Source organism: Phyllostomus discolor, chromosome 4 (assembly GCF_004126475.2).
Source record: "Phyllostomus discolor isolate MPI-MPIP mPhyDis1 chromosome 4, mPhyDis1.pri.v3, whole genome shotgun sequence".
Taxonomy (NCBI): Eukaryota; Metazoa; Chordata; class Mammalia; order Chiroptera; family Phyllostomidae; genus Phyllostomus; species Phyllostomus discolor.
Genome location: NC_040906.2, coordinates 203,188,143 through 203,207,260, shown reverse-complemented (window position 1 = coordinate 203,207,260; position 19,118 = coordinate 203,188,143). Strand labels below are relative to the sequence as shown.

Sequence of the window (19,118 nt, the reverse complement as noted above, 5' to 3'; positions counted from 1 at the left end):
TGCCCACCAGCCCCAGGCCCGAGGAGGGCCTTTCTTCTCACTCTGCCCAGGAGACCCCGTGCTCGGGTCTTGGCACCGCTGGCTCTGTCGCCATCCGGGGTTTCAGCCCAGACCTGTCTCACCTCCTCAGAGGGGCTCCCCAGGCCACCTGATCTACAATAAAGTAGCCTCTTCACGCCCGCCACTCAGTGCCTCTCCGACGCTGTCCTGTCTCCTTTTCTTCACAGCGCTTACTGCCAAGTGAGATTGCATCGACCATTTCCTTGTTTTATCTGTCTTCACAAAGAGCGAGTCAATTCTGAGAGAGTAGAGACCTTCCTCTCTTGATGCCTGTGTCCGTGTCCTCCGCACGGATGCAGTGCCTAGCACAGAGGGGCGTTCCGTCAACATCTGTTGGCTGAAATCTGATCACAGCACATCCCTCATTTCAATGGCTCCTCCTTCCCTTGAGAATAAAGTCTGAGTTTCTTGAATTAGCTTGAGTCCCTCTGTGATCTGGCCCCTGCTTATTCACTAACTCACTGGTTCTCAACCAGGAGCAGTTTTGCCCTCCCGCTCCTTACCCCCTAAAGAACGATTTCTGGCACAGTCTGGAGGTACTTTTGGCTGTGAGAACTACAGGGTGCCGCTGGCATCTCGTGGATGGAGGCCAGGGATGCTGCAGGACACCCTCCAGTGCACAGGGCACGGGCACAAGGAACGGTCTGGTTGGTGGTGCTTCAGGCAGGAGCCCGGGTGTGTCTTTCACAAGTCTCTGTCACACTCAGTTGTGGCCTGGCTGGAAGGCGTGTTCCTCCTGTAGCCTGGGAGCCCTGTGCTTGCCGATCCACGCCCAAACCCGCCTTCCTTCCTGGCCTGGACTGCCTGGAGGCAAGTAAACTTTTTAATCTTGATGATACAGAGTTAATCTGTTTTGGCAGTTTTGAGTTCATACAGGTAACTTCAGTTGCTACCTCAAATTGTAAGTAACAAAGATTTTCTTCATGCCAATGGTTTTAGATGAATAAAGCTGTTGTTACTGAGGACTATAGTACTACTGCTATTACTTAATCCACTGGCAGAAAAGAAATGGGGTAATTAATAAAACCCCTATGCAGTTAGACCCTGTCATTAAAGTTTCTCAATTTTTAGATATGATTTGGGATGTTTACACGCATACTAAGGAATTTTAATGTGCTTTTCCACATTAAAAATACTTCCTCTTTTCCCTTTTTATGGTTAATATAATACAAGCAGTTCTTTTAGACCAAGAGTTATGTGTAAGATAATGCCTTTAAAGAACAAGAGTGAGCCCTGGCTGGTGTGGCTCAGTTGGTTGGTGCATCAACCCATAAACTGATAGGTTGCAGGTTCGATTCCAGGTCAGGGCACAGGCCTAGATGCGATAGGTAACTGATTGATGTTTCTCCCTCACATCAATGTTTCTCTCGCTCCCTTTCCCTCTCTCTAAAGTCAATAAGCGTGTCCTCAGGTGAGGATATAAAAATAAAAAATTAAAGAACAAAAAAGAGATTTAGATAATTAGAGCTTGCCAATTCATGTTATAATATTTCAATACCATCATAGGAAGTCCATCCCAGTGTTGCCTTTTGACTTGACAGTTTACTTTTATTCTGTTCAGGAGACAAGGCTTTGTGGCCCTGCTTTTGTCCTTCCCCAGCATTCCCAGTATTGCTGCCACAGGCACATACGTCCAGGTGCCTGGCTTTGTAGAAACCCCCACACAAGGGTTAGGTAGTACATAGATTTTAGTATCTGTGAGCAATAGAATTACAGCCCACTCATTCATTTCAAAACTACAGTTTGCATTTATGACTTTCAAATCAGAAGACTTTTAAAATAATTGTTTATATAATGTCCTACTTGCACGATGGTGAGTTTATAGACTACTTTAGATCAGCTTATAATGTGAATTAACACTGTGCTCAATTACATTTTTTTTGCAAATCAAAGGTTTTGTGCATAGATTTTTTTTAAAGTTTTCCAAAGAACAAAACATTTTAAATAATTTTAAAGGTTAAAATTATTCTCTCTGCCTTTGCGTTTACTATGTTCCTAGCACTGTATAATTTTTCTTTCTTTCTTTGAATGTTCTAACTTGGTAATGGTAGGTATTGGCTTTGAGAACAGTTAAAGAATCTTTAGCTTATCAATAGCTTTATCTAAAATTTATACATCAACCTTGCTTAGAAACCCCAAACAGATGCATTTTATCTACCCCTTTATTCAGTGCCTTTTCCTCTCTTACCTTTCAACCCTCTAGCCCATCTTAATTCAGTTCTATAGTTATTTACTTGTTTTTTTCTACCATGAGCATTTTTACTGAATCCCTATTCATGGACCAAGCTCTGCTCTAGAGGACAAGGATACCTGGTACATAAAAGGTGATCCCTTCTGGATTACCTTTAATTGTGTGTGATAAATCCTATCATGGAGAGAGGTATGAAGTACTTTGGTGGTAGAGGATTTTAAAACGTCAATTCTGTGCCCTGACTGGTGCAGCTCAGTGGGTTAGGCATCGTCCCACAAACCCAAAGGTCACCAGTCCGACTCCTGACTAGGGCACATGCCTGGGTTGTGGGCTGGATTCCCAGTTGGGGGCATGTAAAAGGCAACCAATCAGTTTCTCTCTCACATAGATGTTTCTGTCCCTCTTTCTCTCTCCCTTACCCTCTCTCTAAAAATAAATACATTTTAAAACATTGAAAAAAATTTAAAGTCAATTCTGCTTAGGGCATTGTAGACTTAGGAGAAGATGGAATATGGATAGTCACCAACCTGTGATAGTTGGACTTTATGATGGTGTGAAAGTGATATGCATTCAGTAAAAACTGTACTGCGAAATTTGAATTTTGATCTTTTCCCCAGGCTAGCAATGTGCTGTACAGTACTCTCTGATTCCGGACAGTGACAGCGAGACGACTTTGCCCCACTGTAGCTAATGTAAGCGTTCCGAGCACGTTTTCGGTAGGCTAGGCGAGGCCATGATGTTTGGCAGGTTAGGTGTATTAAATGCATTTTCCACTTAATGATATTTTCAACATACAGTAGCTTTATCAGAATATAACCCCCTCGTAAGTCAAGGGGCATCTGGACTTGAACTGGGCTCCTAGACAGAAAGAGGGCAGGGGAGCTGGGGTGAGTGTCAAGGTGGAAGGACTTGGTTGTAATCATTCTTGGTCCAGAAGCTCAGTGGTCATCTTTATCTCCTGTTTCATTCCTCCTAAGTTTGTAACCAGAAGTACTAAGGCTCAATCCTTTCATCAGCCATAATACTGTCCTGCATTTTGAGTAGATAATTTAGGTTAGGTTCTCCATTCACAAGGAATAATGAGCCACCTAAGACAGAAGGCCATTGGGGTAGGACGTTGCCTAGTTGTATGTGTTACATGTAGCTTCCCATGGCATTGAGAAGACCTGAATCTGCTGTGGAGGTCCCGCACATTTCTTCATCTCCCTTAGTTCTTTCCTTCTTATCGCCAGACTTACTGTACATTAAAGGAACTGCTTTGTTTGAGGTATTTTTATTTTGGAAAGTGTTATCTTTTCCCCTCAAAATTGATTTGGTTGTGGTTAAGGGGAAAACTGAAGAGGCAGCTCTCATATTTTTTTTCTGAAGAGGTTCACACTCTACAAAGAAAATTACTATAGAAAGAAGACATCTAGCTAAGAGTCTTTCTGTCCTTGAATTTCGCCCTCAAGAACACTTATCTTGGAAAAATGACTTGGCTGGTCAAAGGTATCTTTACAGGAAGAAGATGGGTACAGGCATTCGGCTAAAACGTTTCCAGTTACGACTGGAGTAAAGGAAATAACTATCAAAAGTTGGTCTTTTAAAAGGATCCCTCTAACATGCTGGCCAGTACTAAATAAAGATGATCCTTTTGAAAATTCCAGGATTTAATTTGACAAGCGGCGGCCATGGCTCTGACCACCAGTGTGGAGCGAAATCAGGTGTGTGGCACCCCCCCCCCCGCCACTTCCGGTGCCACGGGGCTCACGGCTGCACCCCGCAGACAGACTGGGGTCCGGCCGGCTCCCGCGCGGGCAGACGCTGCAGGGAGGCTGCGGGAGCGCTGCTGCCCGCCCGCCTGTCCACCGCCCGCTGACTCCTTTGCTTATTTTTCCTCTCTTCTTGGACCTCATTTCAGGGGCAGGAAGAAGGAGCGTAGCTAGGGTTTCAAGTCCTGAATATAAAATATTCACTCTACCAAGATTCAGTATTCTGAAACGGACTTGTTCCCCCGGCCACGAGGGAGCCAGCTGCGCGCTCCGAGAGCCCCCGTAGGGGAGAGCCCGTCGCTGTGTTAGAAGGAGCGGAGAGTTCGGACGAGCCCTTGCAGGGTCCAGGGCCATGCGGAACTCCGTCAGCGAGTGGGGAGAAGGCGCCACTTCTGTCTGGACGTGTGTAGCTTATTGGGTGCGTTAGGGCGAATATGTCTGTGTCCTGCGAAGCCTGAAGTCCCTAAGAAGGACCGGAGAAATGCAGCGGAGGTGAGACCTGCAGCGCTGTGCTAGCGCATGGGGTTGCCTCTGGAGCAGCGCCGGTGGGAGCTGCGGGGGGTCAGCCGAGAACCCCCGCTCAAGCGGGCACCCGCTGTTAAAGCCCCTATTCGAGGGTCGGCCCGTGTTTTATTGTACCGCGGCAATCAGGGCTCTCTGGGTGCAGGCTAAAACTTGCCACCGTAAGGACATTCAAGCCCTGTTCGCATTCTAATAGAGGCTACACCTTTGCACCCGAGAAATCACCAGCCACCCTTTCCGCGTGAGAAAGGAAACCCGGGAGGTTCAGCATTGGGCCACCCCCTCGGGTCGGGACTCACCAGCCGTGGTGGAGCAGGGGGGTGGGGTGCTGGCCTGGAGGCCAAGCCAGCCTCTCCAGGAAGGAGGCGTGCAAACTGGACGTGGTGCCGGTGCCCAGCAGGAGCCCCACCCCTGCGCCGGCGCGAGGAGACGGCCCGGGCACCGTAGGACGGGGGGTGGGGTGGGGGGTGGCTCCTTACTCCTCCACCAGGTTCCGATGCGGAGTTTAACCTTCTTCTCATCTGGACTGAATGAAAGCATTTCTACTTGGCATACACGCTGAAAATGCAAAACCTGGGTTGGCCAAGCATTCACATTAAATAGTGAAGAGAATCCGTGCTGGTAAAACTTGCATGCGAGAAGTATTGTATTTTGTAGAGGCCGTTGTGAGACTTTGCCTTGCGCAGGCGCGGTGCCACACCGAGGGTGCAGGCCGAGGCGCAAAGCGTTGCGCAGACACCCTGCCACGCGAGGGGGCAGCCAACAGCCCACGGCCTCGCGCAGGCGCACTGCCACGCTGAGGGGGCGGCCAACGGCCCACGGCCTCGCGCAGGCGCAGTAACACGCTGGGGGGCGGCAAGCGACCGCAAGCGCTCTTCCTTGACTCTTGAAAGCTTGCGTGCCACAGTCTTCCACTCTCTTCCCGCACCTTTTGACCGAATGGCGGTGAGCTGGGATCTCCTGTGGGCCGGCTGGAGAGTGGGCGCCGCGAGAGCGAACTTCCCGAGTCCGGGCGTGGCACCGCGTCCCCGCCAGCTCGCTCGCACGCCCCTCAGGCGCCCGTGGTCCGTCACCCCGGTGTCCGGGATGGCGACTGTCAAGGGTGAGCTCACGAAGAAGTTAACCTCGGAGGCGGCCGTCCCCCACAACAAGGTGTCCATTATAGGGACCGGGTCCGTGGGCATGGCCTGTGCCATCAGCATCCTGCTGAAGGGCCTGAGCGACGAGCTGGCCCTGGTGGACGCGGCGGAGGGCAAGCTGAAGGGCGAGACCATGGACCTGCAGCACGGCAGCCAGTTCGTGAGGATGCCGAACGTGGTCGCCAGCAAGGACTTTCTCGTCACCGCCAACTCCAACCTCGTGATCATCACGGCGGGGGCCCGCCAGGAGAAGGGAGAGACGCGCCTCAATCTGGTCCAGCGGAACGTGGCCATCTTCAAACTGATGATTTCCAGCATCGTCCAGCACAGCCCGCACTGCAAGCTGATCGTGGTGTCCAACCCGGTGGACATCCTCACTTACGTGGCCTGGAAGCTGAGCGGGATGCCCCCGAACCGCGTGATCGGGAGTGGCTGCAACCTGGACACGGCGCGCTTTCGTTTCCTGATTGGGCAGAAGCTCGGGATCCACCCCGAGAGCTGCCACGGGTGGGTCCTCGGGGAGCACGGAGACTCCAGCGTCCCCGTGTGGAGTGGCGTGAACGTCGCGGGCGTCCCCCTGAAGCACCTGAACTCGGATATAGGGACGGATAAGGACCCCGAGCAGTGGAGAGACGTGCACAAGGATGTGATCGCCAGCGCCTACGAGATCATCAAGAGGAAGGGCTACACTTCGTGGGCCATCGGCCTGTCTGTGGCCGACTTAACGGAAAGCATCTTGAAGAACCTCAGGAGAGTGCACCCGGTGTCCACCATGATTAAGGGCCTCTACGGGATCAAGGAAGACGTGGCCCTCAGCGTGCCGTGCGTCCTGGGCGAGAGCGGCATCACGGACCTTATCAAGGTCAACCTGACCCCCGAGGAACAGGCGCGTCTGAAGAAGAGTGCGGAAACGCTGTGGGAGATTCAGAAGGACCTCAAGTTTTAGAGCTGCTGCAGCTGCTGTTCTGGAGTTAGCGTAGAAGAGATAGAAGTTGCATACGTCAATTTTTTAAAATAAACTTAGATTCCTAAAAGTTGGAACGGGATGGGGTAGACTGACTCCCCTGTTTGTTTAGCCTCCCAGCCCTTTGATTTAGCATCCAGTTTTGTTTTGTTTTGTTTTGTTTAAACAGTTCCTAAGTGACGGCACCAATGGTGTTTTTGTGCCACCATGGGCTAGTACTCACCTTGAATTTGTATGTGGTTGCCATTTGGCCCAGAAGAACGTGGCGTGTAGGTATTTTTTGTGTGTGTGTTGTAGAAATAGACGATTTTGTTCTAGCTGGCTTACGTAGTATTTCACCTATTTATATACTATTTTTAAAGTTGTAACGATCTGCAATGTAAAAATAAATGCACAGAAGTACTTTCTGTAATGCAGCCATCAGCTGTCTTCACTCTCCCGTGGCAGCCTGTCAGAGGGCCTTTGCAGCGGCCTCATGGAAAGGTGGCTGCACGTGGGGTCTGTGCATGCGTGTGTTTGTGTGTGAGTGTGTATGGTTGAGCGCTGTGCGCACCCGCATGCCAGAGAAGCAGAATCATTCGGTTAAAATATGAAAATAATAGCAATCAGGTGGTGGCTGTTATGAAGTGTTTAATGTTATAAAGTGTTATGAAGTAAAATATAAAGCTTTTAGGAAGAGGCCTGACAATCAGAGGTGGTACAATTACTGTCATTTATTTGGCAGAGAAAGGAAGCATCCCAAAATGGTCCAGTTACTAAAAATAAAGCCTGATTGAAATCACGTTCTAACTGCCTCTGAGAACCTGACCGGTGAGCATTTTAAATCAGGAGGCACGTTCTAAATTGTTCTCGTTGGGCCGAGGCTTGGCCCTGGGCCTACACGCTCCAGGGTCATCCCTGTTGCTCAGTTTACCGCACGTTAATGGGAAGCTTTTGCTTCTGAATTGGTCGTTGTCATAAAAATTGGCCAATTCAGTTTGAGTACTTGAGGGATATTTCTCAGTTACATTTTCCACTTTTATTCCTAAATCAGTTGACTTTACTACAGATTTTAGACTTTATACATGTGATACAGGGAGCATTTGGGAGAAAGTGAACCTTTACCTAAATGATAGTCTTGTAGCTTAGAAAGTAAATGGACATTTTTTAAATGTGTTAGCTTTTCTAATGCAACTGAATATTAAATAAATAATGTGGTGTGTTCAATCATACCTTAGGATCCATGTGGATATCAACAGGCCTAATCAAGAGTGAAGGGTACTAGCATCTGCTGCATACACTAAGCCCGTTCTGCTTAGTTGAATTAGTGGACATAGGGCAGTGATCTGTCCTGCAAAAATGACTGTTTACTGTGCCAATCCAAGTTCCAATACTATTTCACTGAAAACATCTAGAAATGTTCTGATTCCTCATGAAGCACCCCAAGAGTGGGAAGGGTGGTTATAAGACCTCTTTAAGCTCAACTTCACAGAGTTCCTCTTCTCCTTGGTCCAGCCCTTGAGTTTTTATTCAGCCACGTTTCAGCCAAAGGTTACACTGAAGGGCATCAGAGCATGCCTTATGCCTGTTCTGTACTTCTCTTCACCATGAATGTCAGGATAGGTTGGGCTATGCTGCAGTAAAAATCAATCTCCAGATGTGTGGGTTAAAATAAAAGTTTATTTCTGTCTCATGTAAGATCCACTCTGGGTTTACACGACGCTCCAGAGAAGCTGCCGACGAGCCGGCCTGGTAACCCCAGGTTTCCTTGATCTCCAGGCACTACCATAGCCACACGGGTTCCCCTGGTTGCTAGGGAAAGGGAAGAGGGGCCTGGAGAACCAAGCATCTATAGTTGTTGCTTCGCCCTGGAAGCGACACACATTTCTTTTACTCACATTTGATTTGCCAGAACTGCTCACATGGTTACCGAACTTCAAAAAGAGTAAAGAAACATCACCCTGCTGTTTCCACAAGTAGGACATTGGTAATAATCTGCCCTGCCATTGTAAATAAAATGGTCACCATTGCAAGAGGCATATGTGTTTCTAGAGTGAGTTTTAGTGACAGCTCATAGTGGATGTTACGGAGGTACTGTCTTTCCAGGTCACAGAACCAGGGTAACTGTCAGGGAAGGGCCCTGGACATCCACCACGCGGTTGTGCTTACTGGGAACCATGTCGCTATGAATGGGTTCGCCTCCGTGACCTCTGGTTTCTCCATGTGAAGTGGTCCTCACTTCTGCCACAAGGAAGTTTGAAGGCTAAATAACAGTGTGATGCCTGGTACAGTGCCTGGCTTGTTAGTGATCCCAGGTGGCAGACATTTTTTTTCCATTCAGGTAACATTTACAGTTTTATTCTGTTAGTTTATTAAGAAGCTGAATCCCCAGGTTCTTCAAAACGATCGGTGGTGCTGTAGTTACTGACGTGTCCGAAGGCTTTCTCGCCCGTGAGTCCCACAAAGCTGTGTCGTCATTCTAACCCCAGCCCCGAGGCAGACGGCACACCTGCAAGCGAGGCAATGGGTCCGTGGCAGAGACACTTGGAGCTTTTAATTCCAGTAGCTGTCTATTTATTAGAATCAATGCTGTAAGGATTTTTTTAAACTTAATTAAATTGGGGACATATCCTGCAGCTTTTCACAATTTTTCAGCACACCACATGCCAGACCAAAAGTTTTCACACTCTTTCTCCGTGTCGGGACACGCGTGGTCAATGTGCAGCGTACCCCATGTGGCACTCCTGGCACACTGGCTGCTTGGCCTTTCAGGAAGCTACTGGAATGTGAATGGGAGTGACATTATTAGAGATACAGTCTTCTTGAATCGTTCTAATATCTAAATTAAAGTCGATTGTATCTGGTCTTCAGAATGTGCAGACGAGGGGCAAATTCCCAGTTGTCGTGACATTCCCTTTGAGAAGTGCTGCCCTGGATGTCGGTACCTTCTGATAACATTAGAACGTGGGACTTTTTGGACATGAACACTGGTGCTTTAAGGAAGCTGTCGTCGGAGCCGCAGGCTCAGTGCTGAGGGTGTGCCGCGTCTCTACGGAGAGCAGTGCCTGGCAGCGCCCAGCGCACAGCAGTGCTGCTCCGAGGGGTGGCCCCGTGGCCCACAGCCTTGGGAGAATCCTCCTCGCTAAGAGGGAAGGGAACTGATCCCAGGGTTTAGAAAATGCTTCGGATAACCCTGACTTGCTGGATGGAGACACGAGTTCCCAGCATGCCCCATCTTCACCAGACTTCTGGGGTACAGAGTAGGGGATGATTCTGTGGTAGCGGCTGTGAGTGTTATCTGGGAACGCAGTGCACTTATAACCAGGTTTGCCGGAATGTGCACAGGCCCTGAGTCTTTTCCAGCGCGCTTTTAACAGGGCGTGTTCTGTGGGCCCGCGAAATGAGTATCACTGATAAGACGAACACCTGCTCTGGACTGTGTGTCAGAAATGGATACAGGTGAAAAAACCAAAGGTTTTCATTTGCCATGCATGTACTATAGATAATATAAGCTTTAAAACCTTCTATGGAGCCCCATTGTTTAAAGCAACTTAAATGTAGACTCGGGGTCTCTGTTTCCACGGCTGCAGCATTGAAGAAGAGGGCTGAATGGTGTTCTCTACCCCGCCCGCCTCCCCCCGCTGCCTCGCTCTGAAGCCTGTCTATTCCTTGTGGGCTGCTGCTGTTGAGATACGATTCCTCCTGGTGGTTCAGTTACTCACTTAGGGCCCTGGGAACACGTGAAGAACATACAATACTGGAGAAACGAGAGGACAGGAAAAAACTGTGTGGAGAGGAGGAAATGGGAACAGAACCACGCCGAAGTAGGGCAGCCACCCTTGACTCGCCTGCCCGGGCCTCGCCGGCGTTTCCCAGGCCCATCCTTCTCGGCAGCTGACCGTGCTCCCTGTCGCTGAGAAGGTGGGACGGCAGACGCTTCTGTTCACGGGCTGGCTCCCGGACACCCCATCCGAAAGCTCTGTCAGCAGGCTGAGTTGCTGCAGATGTGCGACCGGAGAAGTGAGGGGAAGAACCAGGCTGCACAGAGCAAACCCTAGCCGGTGAGATGTGCGTCTTTCCGCTCAGGGAGTCTCGGCACATCCCCTCAGCAGGGGCGCCTGGTGCTTTGGACAAAGCAATTCTCTTTCCATGCGCCATCCTGGGCATTTCGCACCCACGCCCCTCAAAGGGAGAGTAGTGATCCCCTGTGATTGCGACAACAAAAAGCCCTGCATAGTCAGTGCCTCCCAGAGGCGCAGTACTGCCCCTGGTCAAGGGCCTCCGTGAGGGGCTCATCACAGTGCAGACCAGAGGGCTGCGTGGAAGAGCGGGCTGGACGTCCTGCGGACATGGTGCCTGGGACCTGCCATCGACGTGGTTGGCATGGACCTCCTACAGACTACATGTGGTGGGTGGCCTTATGTATCTTCCGGTGTTGATATTTAAACCAGAATGGCATATAACTATAAAATAATGCCTTCAATAAACATACCATAATATTTGTGTCCATGTGCCCTGTGTCCTTGAAACACAGCACAGGTATTTCGATGATGCTATAAGGACAATAGTTAATGACATCAAGCACTTACCATGTGCTGGGTGCTGTGCTTTGTATGTATCATCTCTCTTAAGCCTCACAATCCTGTAAGCGGGGAATTACGTCCATTCCACACACCTGCAAACTATTGCTTACAATGAGCAGCTTTCCCGGGGGTCGGACTAGGATTTGAACAGACAGGTCTACCAGAGCCCGTGCGGCAAACAGCAATGCTAAGATGACCAGAATGAATGCCTACGCATGTACAAGTCCCAAACAAGAGGCACACCCTGAATTTGGAAACCAAGTAAGGATTCAGGTTCAAATTAAAATAAATAAGCATCCCCATAAAAAATTAGTCACCTTTCAAAATAACCACTGTAAGAAACGAGTTGCTGATGGGTCCCAGGTGCCTCACAAACCCCATCAAGGAGGTCTGCACCCTTGGCATACACAGCCGGGATACGGCGCGGGAGAAATGGCAGCGCTGTGCCACAGTGCTCCCGAAATACCCCGCACAGGGCCGTATGGATTAACGAGAACGAACCAGAGAGCATGTAGCTAGTACTGTCTAGTGTAAGCATTATCCAGCTCCCATAAATCAGTATTTCCCCTCCCTGCGGGCAGTGTGCACTGTAGGTAGAGCCAGGTGCTCTGTGTGGACCCTGGATCTGAAGATCCTCCAGCCCCCCGCCCCCACTCTCAGATTCCAGATCAGCCTCCCCTGGTGAAACCTCCACCTACATCTCTCAAAACTGGCTGGCGCGTAAAAACGTTCTCGTTTGTCGGCCACTCATCGATTCACTCTTGTATTAACCCCGGAGCAAGTTTCTTCTCCCCACCCCTCTCTGGCTCTAAAACTCTCCTGACTTGGACCGGCCCGGGTATATCCCTGGGTTCAGCTGGATGAACCTCGCGCCCAGCTGCATCTTTACACGTGAAAGCCCACGACGCATACGTCACTGCTGCGGACAGCCTGTGGGTTCCCGGTTCAGAGTGGAGCTTTATGTCATTCAAGGCCCCGCAGACATGTATTTAGAAGAAAAGAGGTGTGTCTCATTTCCCTCAGGGTAGCTAGGACACGCTTTCTTACCTTTTCTTGGTCTTCTTCTGCTCCTGTGGCCTCGAGCGGTGACGGGTCATCCGGTCAGCAGCCACCGCCCCTCTGGTTGTTCGGCTCCTCTCCCTTCTTCTAACGTTTGATGATGGACTTTTCCTTCTTTTAGATGAAAGACTTTCGAAGTAAAATGCAATCCATATTTCCAGCAATTCCCAAGAACTCCGAATCTGCGGTCGTCGAGTGGGAGGAAGCCCTGAAATCCAAGTGAGACGAGCATGGTGGATGAACCCTCAAACGACTGAGTGCAGGGAGGACCCCCGCGGCGACGGGACTCGGTGACCTCTCCCCGGGAAGACACGCGGGTCATTGTCTGAGCCCACGGGGTGGACGGTGCTCGGTGTGTTCAGCGTCTTTCACGTTCTGTGCTCACACGTGAGCGTGTGTGTGTGTGTGTGTGTGTGGTGCCGGGGGGAGGACGGACTCTTCCCGAAGTCCAGAAGACTGTGTAAAAATAGCGACACAGACAACTGCCCTATGTGGAGGAGGCCCCGGGAATCACTTCTGTGTGTGACGGCTGCGGTCGGAACTGAGTTTTGTGCCTGATGGAAAATCTTTGTAACAGGCTCCTCCCAGCAGCAGTGCCTCCATGTGTCTAATTAAATGAGTGTCGACAGTCTTGTTGTCCCTCTGTGACGGCCAGAACGTGGGAGACGCGCTCCCGCCAGGCAGACCCAAAGGGCTAACAGGGAAAGCCTGGGCGTGGGTGGGCGGGGCAGGGGGCGGGGCTCTGTGTTTGCACGAGCTAGTGGTGCGCCCAGTGACCTCGCCTTCCGTCCTGTAAGTCCTAGGACAAGAAGCCAGTAACAGGTTATGAGAACTTGAAAAGGTACAGCTAAGCTAAAATAAGAATAATGATGTCATGGGTATAACGTGGGTATTTTTGAGAAATGGGTTCCTAAATATTAATTGACAGTTTGTAGCATTGCCAATGTAAAAATAACCCAGTTATCACCTATCTTAACAAGTATTTTTAACTAGAAAGTCACCTGAAATTGTCTCAATATTTAGTACCGCCTTGCTGATGAAACTGGTAAATTCTTATGTACACTTTCAACCCTTTTCTGTCCTCCATGCGCTCACACAGAAAACAGAATAATGCCTCATTGCAATGAATTATTTTTACTGGAGATTTAAATTTTTTTAAAGAAAAATATGTCAGTATGTCCAGAAAAATGACCTCTGGTTAAATATCAGTTGTGCAATTTCTTTATCATTGCTCAGGCCCTAATTAGCAATCGGATTTAATAAAGTATATTTGAAATTAATCTGTTATAATGAAACCTTTTAGTTGTAAGGAAACATTTTAAGTGAAATGTCAAGTGCACAACATAACACTTTTCTCTGGACCACTTGGCCCGTTAAAACTGCTGTATTATTAATCCAGTGGGCGTAACCAGCCCCCGGGACTCACATGTAACCTGTCAAAAATCCCAGACTCGACAGAAAAAAGTGTGAAGTTGACCAGGGTGTGTGGAGTAGCAAAACCTCTTCCCCCATCTTCATTTTTAACTAAGTCCCAGCTAAGGAAACAACCTCCTGGGGAGTTTCCCCGGTGGGGTCTGGAAATGGTGCCCCCTCTCAGAGGGCAGGGGCGACGGAAGGGGGGCCCGGGCCACAGCACGGGGTGGGCGGCGGGTTTCCTGAGCACAGGCGCTGCCTCCCAAGGCTTGCCGTGGCGGCCACGAGCCCGAGTGCTTTTCCTTCTCTGCACCTGCCCACCGATCTTAAAAGCTCCCGTGGAGGCCCTAACTGGCGTCAGTCACGCACGCAGTGCATATTGTCTCAACGCCGCCTGTCTGCCCCAAGGCCGTGTCCTCGCAGTCATTTCTGGGAGCCAGGAGGACAAGAATTCCAGGGGTGAGGTGGGGTGGGGTGCAGTGGGGGACCTCCAATTCCCAGGGTCCAGTTCTCAGGTCGGCCGTCTCCTCAATGACCCCCTCAGCGCTAGGCTTGGAATGAGACGAGGAAAAGCAGAGCTGGAACCAGATGGACGGAGGTCGTGTCCACGTGATTAGTCCGAGTCCAGGTTACCCCCATGGTACCGTGCGGGCCACCTACAACTGTCTACAGCTAGAGTCCAGGTTTTTATTTTTCTTAGATGGAGAACAGCTATTGATTTTTTTTTTAAAGCCCTCCACTGGGTAGGGGGAAACGAGAATTTCTAGCTTGTCTGAGATAATAAAAGGGGAAAATCATTATTAGTCTTGATTCTGTTTAATAGATCCCTGCCTTGTAAGCTCCTTAAGGGCAGCGACTCCTCTCAGGGCCTTAACAACCTGTGGCAGGAGGGGCCTGGGGCTGCGGTTGAGCACTCTGTCCCCGCAGGGTGGCAGGGGAGGGAGGCCTGGGTGCGGATGGGGTGGCTTGCCGAGTGTTCACAAACCCTTCCTGCACCCATCGTCCCCCCAGGGATGGCGGGGGTCCCAGAAGAAAGATCGTGAGTCACTCGCTGGGCAGTTTGGTGGGCGAGGAGTTCCCCGAACAGGAACCAAGCACAGGTTCTGGTTGCATTTTAAAAGCAAAAATGAAGCAGCAAAGATGAAAATTAAGAGGCAAACAATCAGCGTGACGGAAGCGGCATTTTTCCGCACTCAGAACTCAGATATGAGAGGATTTAGTCATTCGTCTGTTCCTTTTATACCAGAGGCATATTGTTACATTGGTTAATGGAAAGGAAAAATGTTTAACAGATAATGTTATTCTTTATGGGAAGCACCATCTGTGTATCGAGCTCCGAGTGTTCCCGGCGATGGGAGAGCGGAAATGCTATGGAATTTCGAGTTCGCCTTCTCTGCTGTCTTTATCTTGGGTAGAGTATGACAAACATAATCACATGTATCTCCTGGAGCATAAAGAGTTTTAATCACCCTATTAACCAGGATGACATTTTTCACAGACTTAAAAAGGAAGAGAACAGACATTATCTCCCCATAAGCAATCCATTTCATGGAGGCTGAACACTGGAAACTTCTCAGAGGCCGGGTAGTGCAAGCCGTTTTCATTCCGCGTGCAAGCCGACAGTAAGGCAGCTTTTGGTAAGAATGTTGCTTCACACCCGTTGAGCGTTAAGCTTTATATTTAGAATCCCAGCCCCCCCAGAGAGCCGTTAGAGACAGCAAGATGCAGAGAATGCGGTGGGCAGAGACGGGGTGACTTCCGAGGCCTCGAGAGTTAGATAAGAAAACAACATGTATTCTCATAAGGTATTGCTGTCCTGTAAAAATGGACCCGGGGCTGCTGCTGTCTTCAGAGCCAAGAAACTGGGGGTGCTGCAGGACCTGGGAATGGCAAACGGCACGGGAAGCGCCTCGAAAGATGCCTAGCAGCCTGTCTCTACAAGAGACGGGGTTCCAATGACAGGGGCCCACGGCTGCCCAGGCCCAGGAAGCTGAGGTGTGGCTGCAGGTGACCCTCACTGTATCTCGCTGACACTGGCTGACCGGTGAGAAAACCTTTCTTCACCTGTTCAGTCAAACAGTAGCACCTGCCCTGGCTGGTGTGGCTCAGTGGATTGAGTGTCAGCCTCTGAACTGAAGAGTCCCAGTTCGATTCCCGGTCAAGGCACATGCCTGGGTTGTGGGCCAGGTCCCCAGTTGGGGGTGCGCGAGAAGCAACTGATATTTCTCTCTGTTTCTTCCCCCTCTCTAAAAATAAATAAATAAAATCTCTTGTTTAAAAAAAGGTGGTGCCTAATCTTGCCTGTTGTACATTTTGCTTAGTTTCATGGGTAGTAAGGGACTCAATGTGCAAATTAACTGTTGCAACCTAAGGGGGAAAATATAAGAAATTAAGGTGGGGGGAGTCCATGGGGACAAAAGTAATTAAAATCCACTATTTAGCTATTTCACTTGGGGCAGAATTTAATCTCCTAGGTTTGGTTCATGCAGAATGTTGTCTGTTTCACCTCATTTTCATGTATTATCTCTAAAAGTAAAACAAAAACAAATACAGTAGCTAAGTAGAAATGAAAATCAGCTAGGTAAAATTAAATTTTTTTCCCAAATAAATCTCTCTTGAAAGGTAGCAGAATACACATTATTATAGTATTTTATCACGTTCAAGTAAGATTTTTTTTTCCTTTCTGCCAACAGTCACGGAATCTTTCAGGCATTGGGATCTCCACGGCAGTTTCCAGGACAAATCACCAAAGGCCGTGATTTTGTGGGTCCAGGGAAGAAGAGAGTGTCTCTTGCAAGCAGTGACATCCATCAGTAACAATGAGCAGGCTGTTGGCCGATTTTGTCTGAGGGCAGGTGACTCGGTTTTGGAGAGAATTAGAAATGCGGTTACCGAGAGGCACACACGTATAGTTTCAACTTTTGTCCCCGAGCACTGGCAGAGCGATTTGGGCCAGACCCTTTGCTTCATCATTTGGTGATTATCGTCATCATGATCACTTAGTAAAAAAGAAAACAGTAGTAAAAAATGGGATGGTGTGTACATGTTCTTAACGACAGATGGGAAAAGCCGTCCTTCCCAGACTCCTAAACTCAGTCTGCCAAACAGGGGAAGCCTGGCGCGTTTGTGGGGCGCCTGCTCCCTGCCCCTCTGAAAACGCTCCCAAATCCCCTTCATGCTGCCCCTCGCGCCCGTGCCTGGAGTGGGGCTGTGAGTCCCGCAGCCTGGCCCAGACGACCCGCAGGGCGTGCCCAGGGCTGTGGCCGTAGACCCGGGGCTCCAGCACACATGGTCTGTTGTCCAAAAGGAACACGTTGGTAGAACTGAGTATAAATGAAAGCTTGAACTTGACAGTTCCTACTAGTCGTGCCAAACTCTGCAAAGCCCCTTTGCTCTCCCCACCCCCCCCACCCCAGTGATGGGCACATGCTAATCTTTATTTATTGCTACTGGTCGTCTACTCCACCGGTCTCTGTTGCAGGGCCTAAATCCCTCTGTTTCCTGCCCCAAGCAAAGCCCCAATGGTAGCCAGCCTTGTCTGGAAACCTGATGGGGCATCCGCCAGCAGGGGCCGTCTCGGCCCCAGCCCCTCGGCCCGGATCCTTCCTCATCCCTTCACTCCCTCCCTTCACTCCGCAGTGGCTCGGCTTCTTAGACCTCTTCCAGTTGGGGCAGAGGTCACAAAGGCTAGAAAACTCCAGAGTAGTGAATCTCGCGCAAAGCCAAACTAAGACCTCTCGTCAAAGGTAAGAGTGATCAAGGAGGCCTTTTGCTCTGAGCTTGCTCGAGGGCCAGCCCTGATCCTCTTTGGATAGATTTTATTAGAAATAATTGTCGTACAGTAGCTGTGGGAAGAGCACACCGCCAAGTGTGCTAGCTGACTCCTGTTTTGGAGGGAGACTCGGCCAACACAGTCAGGGACAGGGCGGTTCCTCCTGGCCGTGGAGGACACGTGGAGGTCGTTGCGCCGCGTCCAGGCTCCTCCAGAGCTGGAGGGGAACGCCACGCCTGCCTGCAGGACGGGGCTCTGGCTGCACAAATCTCCCACCTGGAGGTGTTCCCGCGGGACCCATCCAAAGGGGACCTGTCTGATAGATCTACAAATAGTGCGTTGAGGCGGGATTCACATTCTCCACAGGAGTGCCTTTGCTTTAACTTCTCAATGTTTCAGATCTTAGCGCAGAAGCAGGAGTGAGGGCTGGGTTAAAAACAGGATCAGGAGAGACCCCAGAGAAGCACAGACACCCCTGAGTGAAGGGGCCATTCGCCCTTGCATGGTTCCTGCAGGTTCAGGGCTCAGTCCGTAATAAGCCCATTAGTGAATATAGGGAGGGTGGGAGAGAGGGAGGGAGGGAAAGAAGGAAGGAGGAGGGAAAGAAGGAGGGAGGGAGGGAAAGAAGGAAGGAGGAGGGAAAGAAGGAGGGAGGGAGGGAGGGAGGGAGGGAAAGAAGGAGGGAGGGAGGGAGGGAAAGAAGGAGGGAGGGAGGGAAAGAAGGAAGGTGGGAGGGAAAGAAGGAGGGAGGGAGGGAAAGAAGGAAGGAGGGAGGGAAAGAAGGAAACAAAGGGGAAGGAGGGCAGGAGTAGGGAGGAAGAGGAAGAAGGTGGGGAAGGACTTCCTCATGGGGCCAGGGCCCACGTGTGCAAGACCATCTATCCAGCTCCTGGTGAAACCTCTTGCCCACGTGACCGCATTTACCTCCATCACCAAAACGCGAAATAAAAATTGCATCAGAATGATGAAAATCCGTTTCTGAGGTGGGTTCTGGGCTCTCGCAGGGGTTTTGAAGTCCCAGCCCTATCACCAGATAGCCCAAAGGTTAAAAATTAAAAGCAAGACTGTCATGCATCCACCAACTTGAAGCAACTGGGCAGGAAGAAACCGACAGAATGAAGATCCGCAGTGAAGATCCAAGTTCACCCGGGGCGACCTTGGGTCTCGCCAAGGAGAAGGTGGTGGTCTCGAGGAGCAGGGGCTGCCAGGCTCCCAGATGGGGGCGCGGTCTCTGAAACCGGAAGACATAAAAAAAAAAAACCCTTCCACTTCTCACTTCACTTTAGAAGCTTCTCTCTCTTCCCATTGGCTGCACCGGGGATACTGCAAAGGAATAAGGCTCCTCCCTCACCTCTGAGGGTGGAGAGTTCTGGTTTGCAGCCCGAGAACCCCAGCTGTTCTCCTCCGAGAAGGGGAGAGGCGGAGGGACACTGGGCCGTCCACTGGAGACAGGAGAAACCAGCCCACCGTCCCCGTCCCTGTGAACCCTAATGTGCCCTAGAGACGAGTCCCACAATCCCACCTAGTCGGCCCAATGTGTGCCTTCGATGGGGGCTCCAGCACTATGCCTTACTTTCCCACTAGTCACTAAATTATTGTGAGCGGAGTGCCATCACACATTAATGACTTGGCATGACAAACCCTCGGGTCAGTCGGTTTCCCAGGCTGCGTCTGCCGGGAGACAG

General features: G+C 50.2%; 2 protein-coding genes across 2 annotated transcripts in view; both read left to right on the top strand.

Annotated features, from left to right (window-relative positions):
- The window catches only part of TMEM242 (transmembrane protein 242), a 30,298-nt gene extending 16,773 nt beyond the window's left edge, over nt 1–13,525 (top strand). The window contains exon 4 of the mRNA XM_028509787.2: nt 12,370–13,525. Within this exon, the coding sequence (XP_028365588.1) occupies nt 12,370–12,471 (102 nt within the window). The 3' untranslated portion in view covers nt 12,472–13,525. The remainder of the gene's footprint in view (nt 1–12,369) is intronic.
- LOC114494564 (L-lactate dehydrogenase A-like 6A) lies at nt 5,005–10,621 on the top strand. The gene has a single exon (XM_036024933.1). It carries the CDS (start codon nt 5,464–5,466, stop codon nt 6,607–6,609), a length of 1,146 nt encoding a protein of 381 aa, XP_035880826.1. The 5' UTR covers nt 5,005–5,463; the 3' UTR covers nt 6,610–10,621.
- Nucleotides 13,526–19,118: the final 5,593 nt, after the last annotated feature.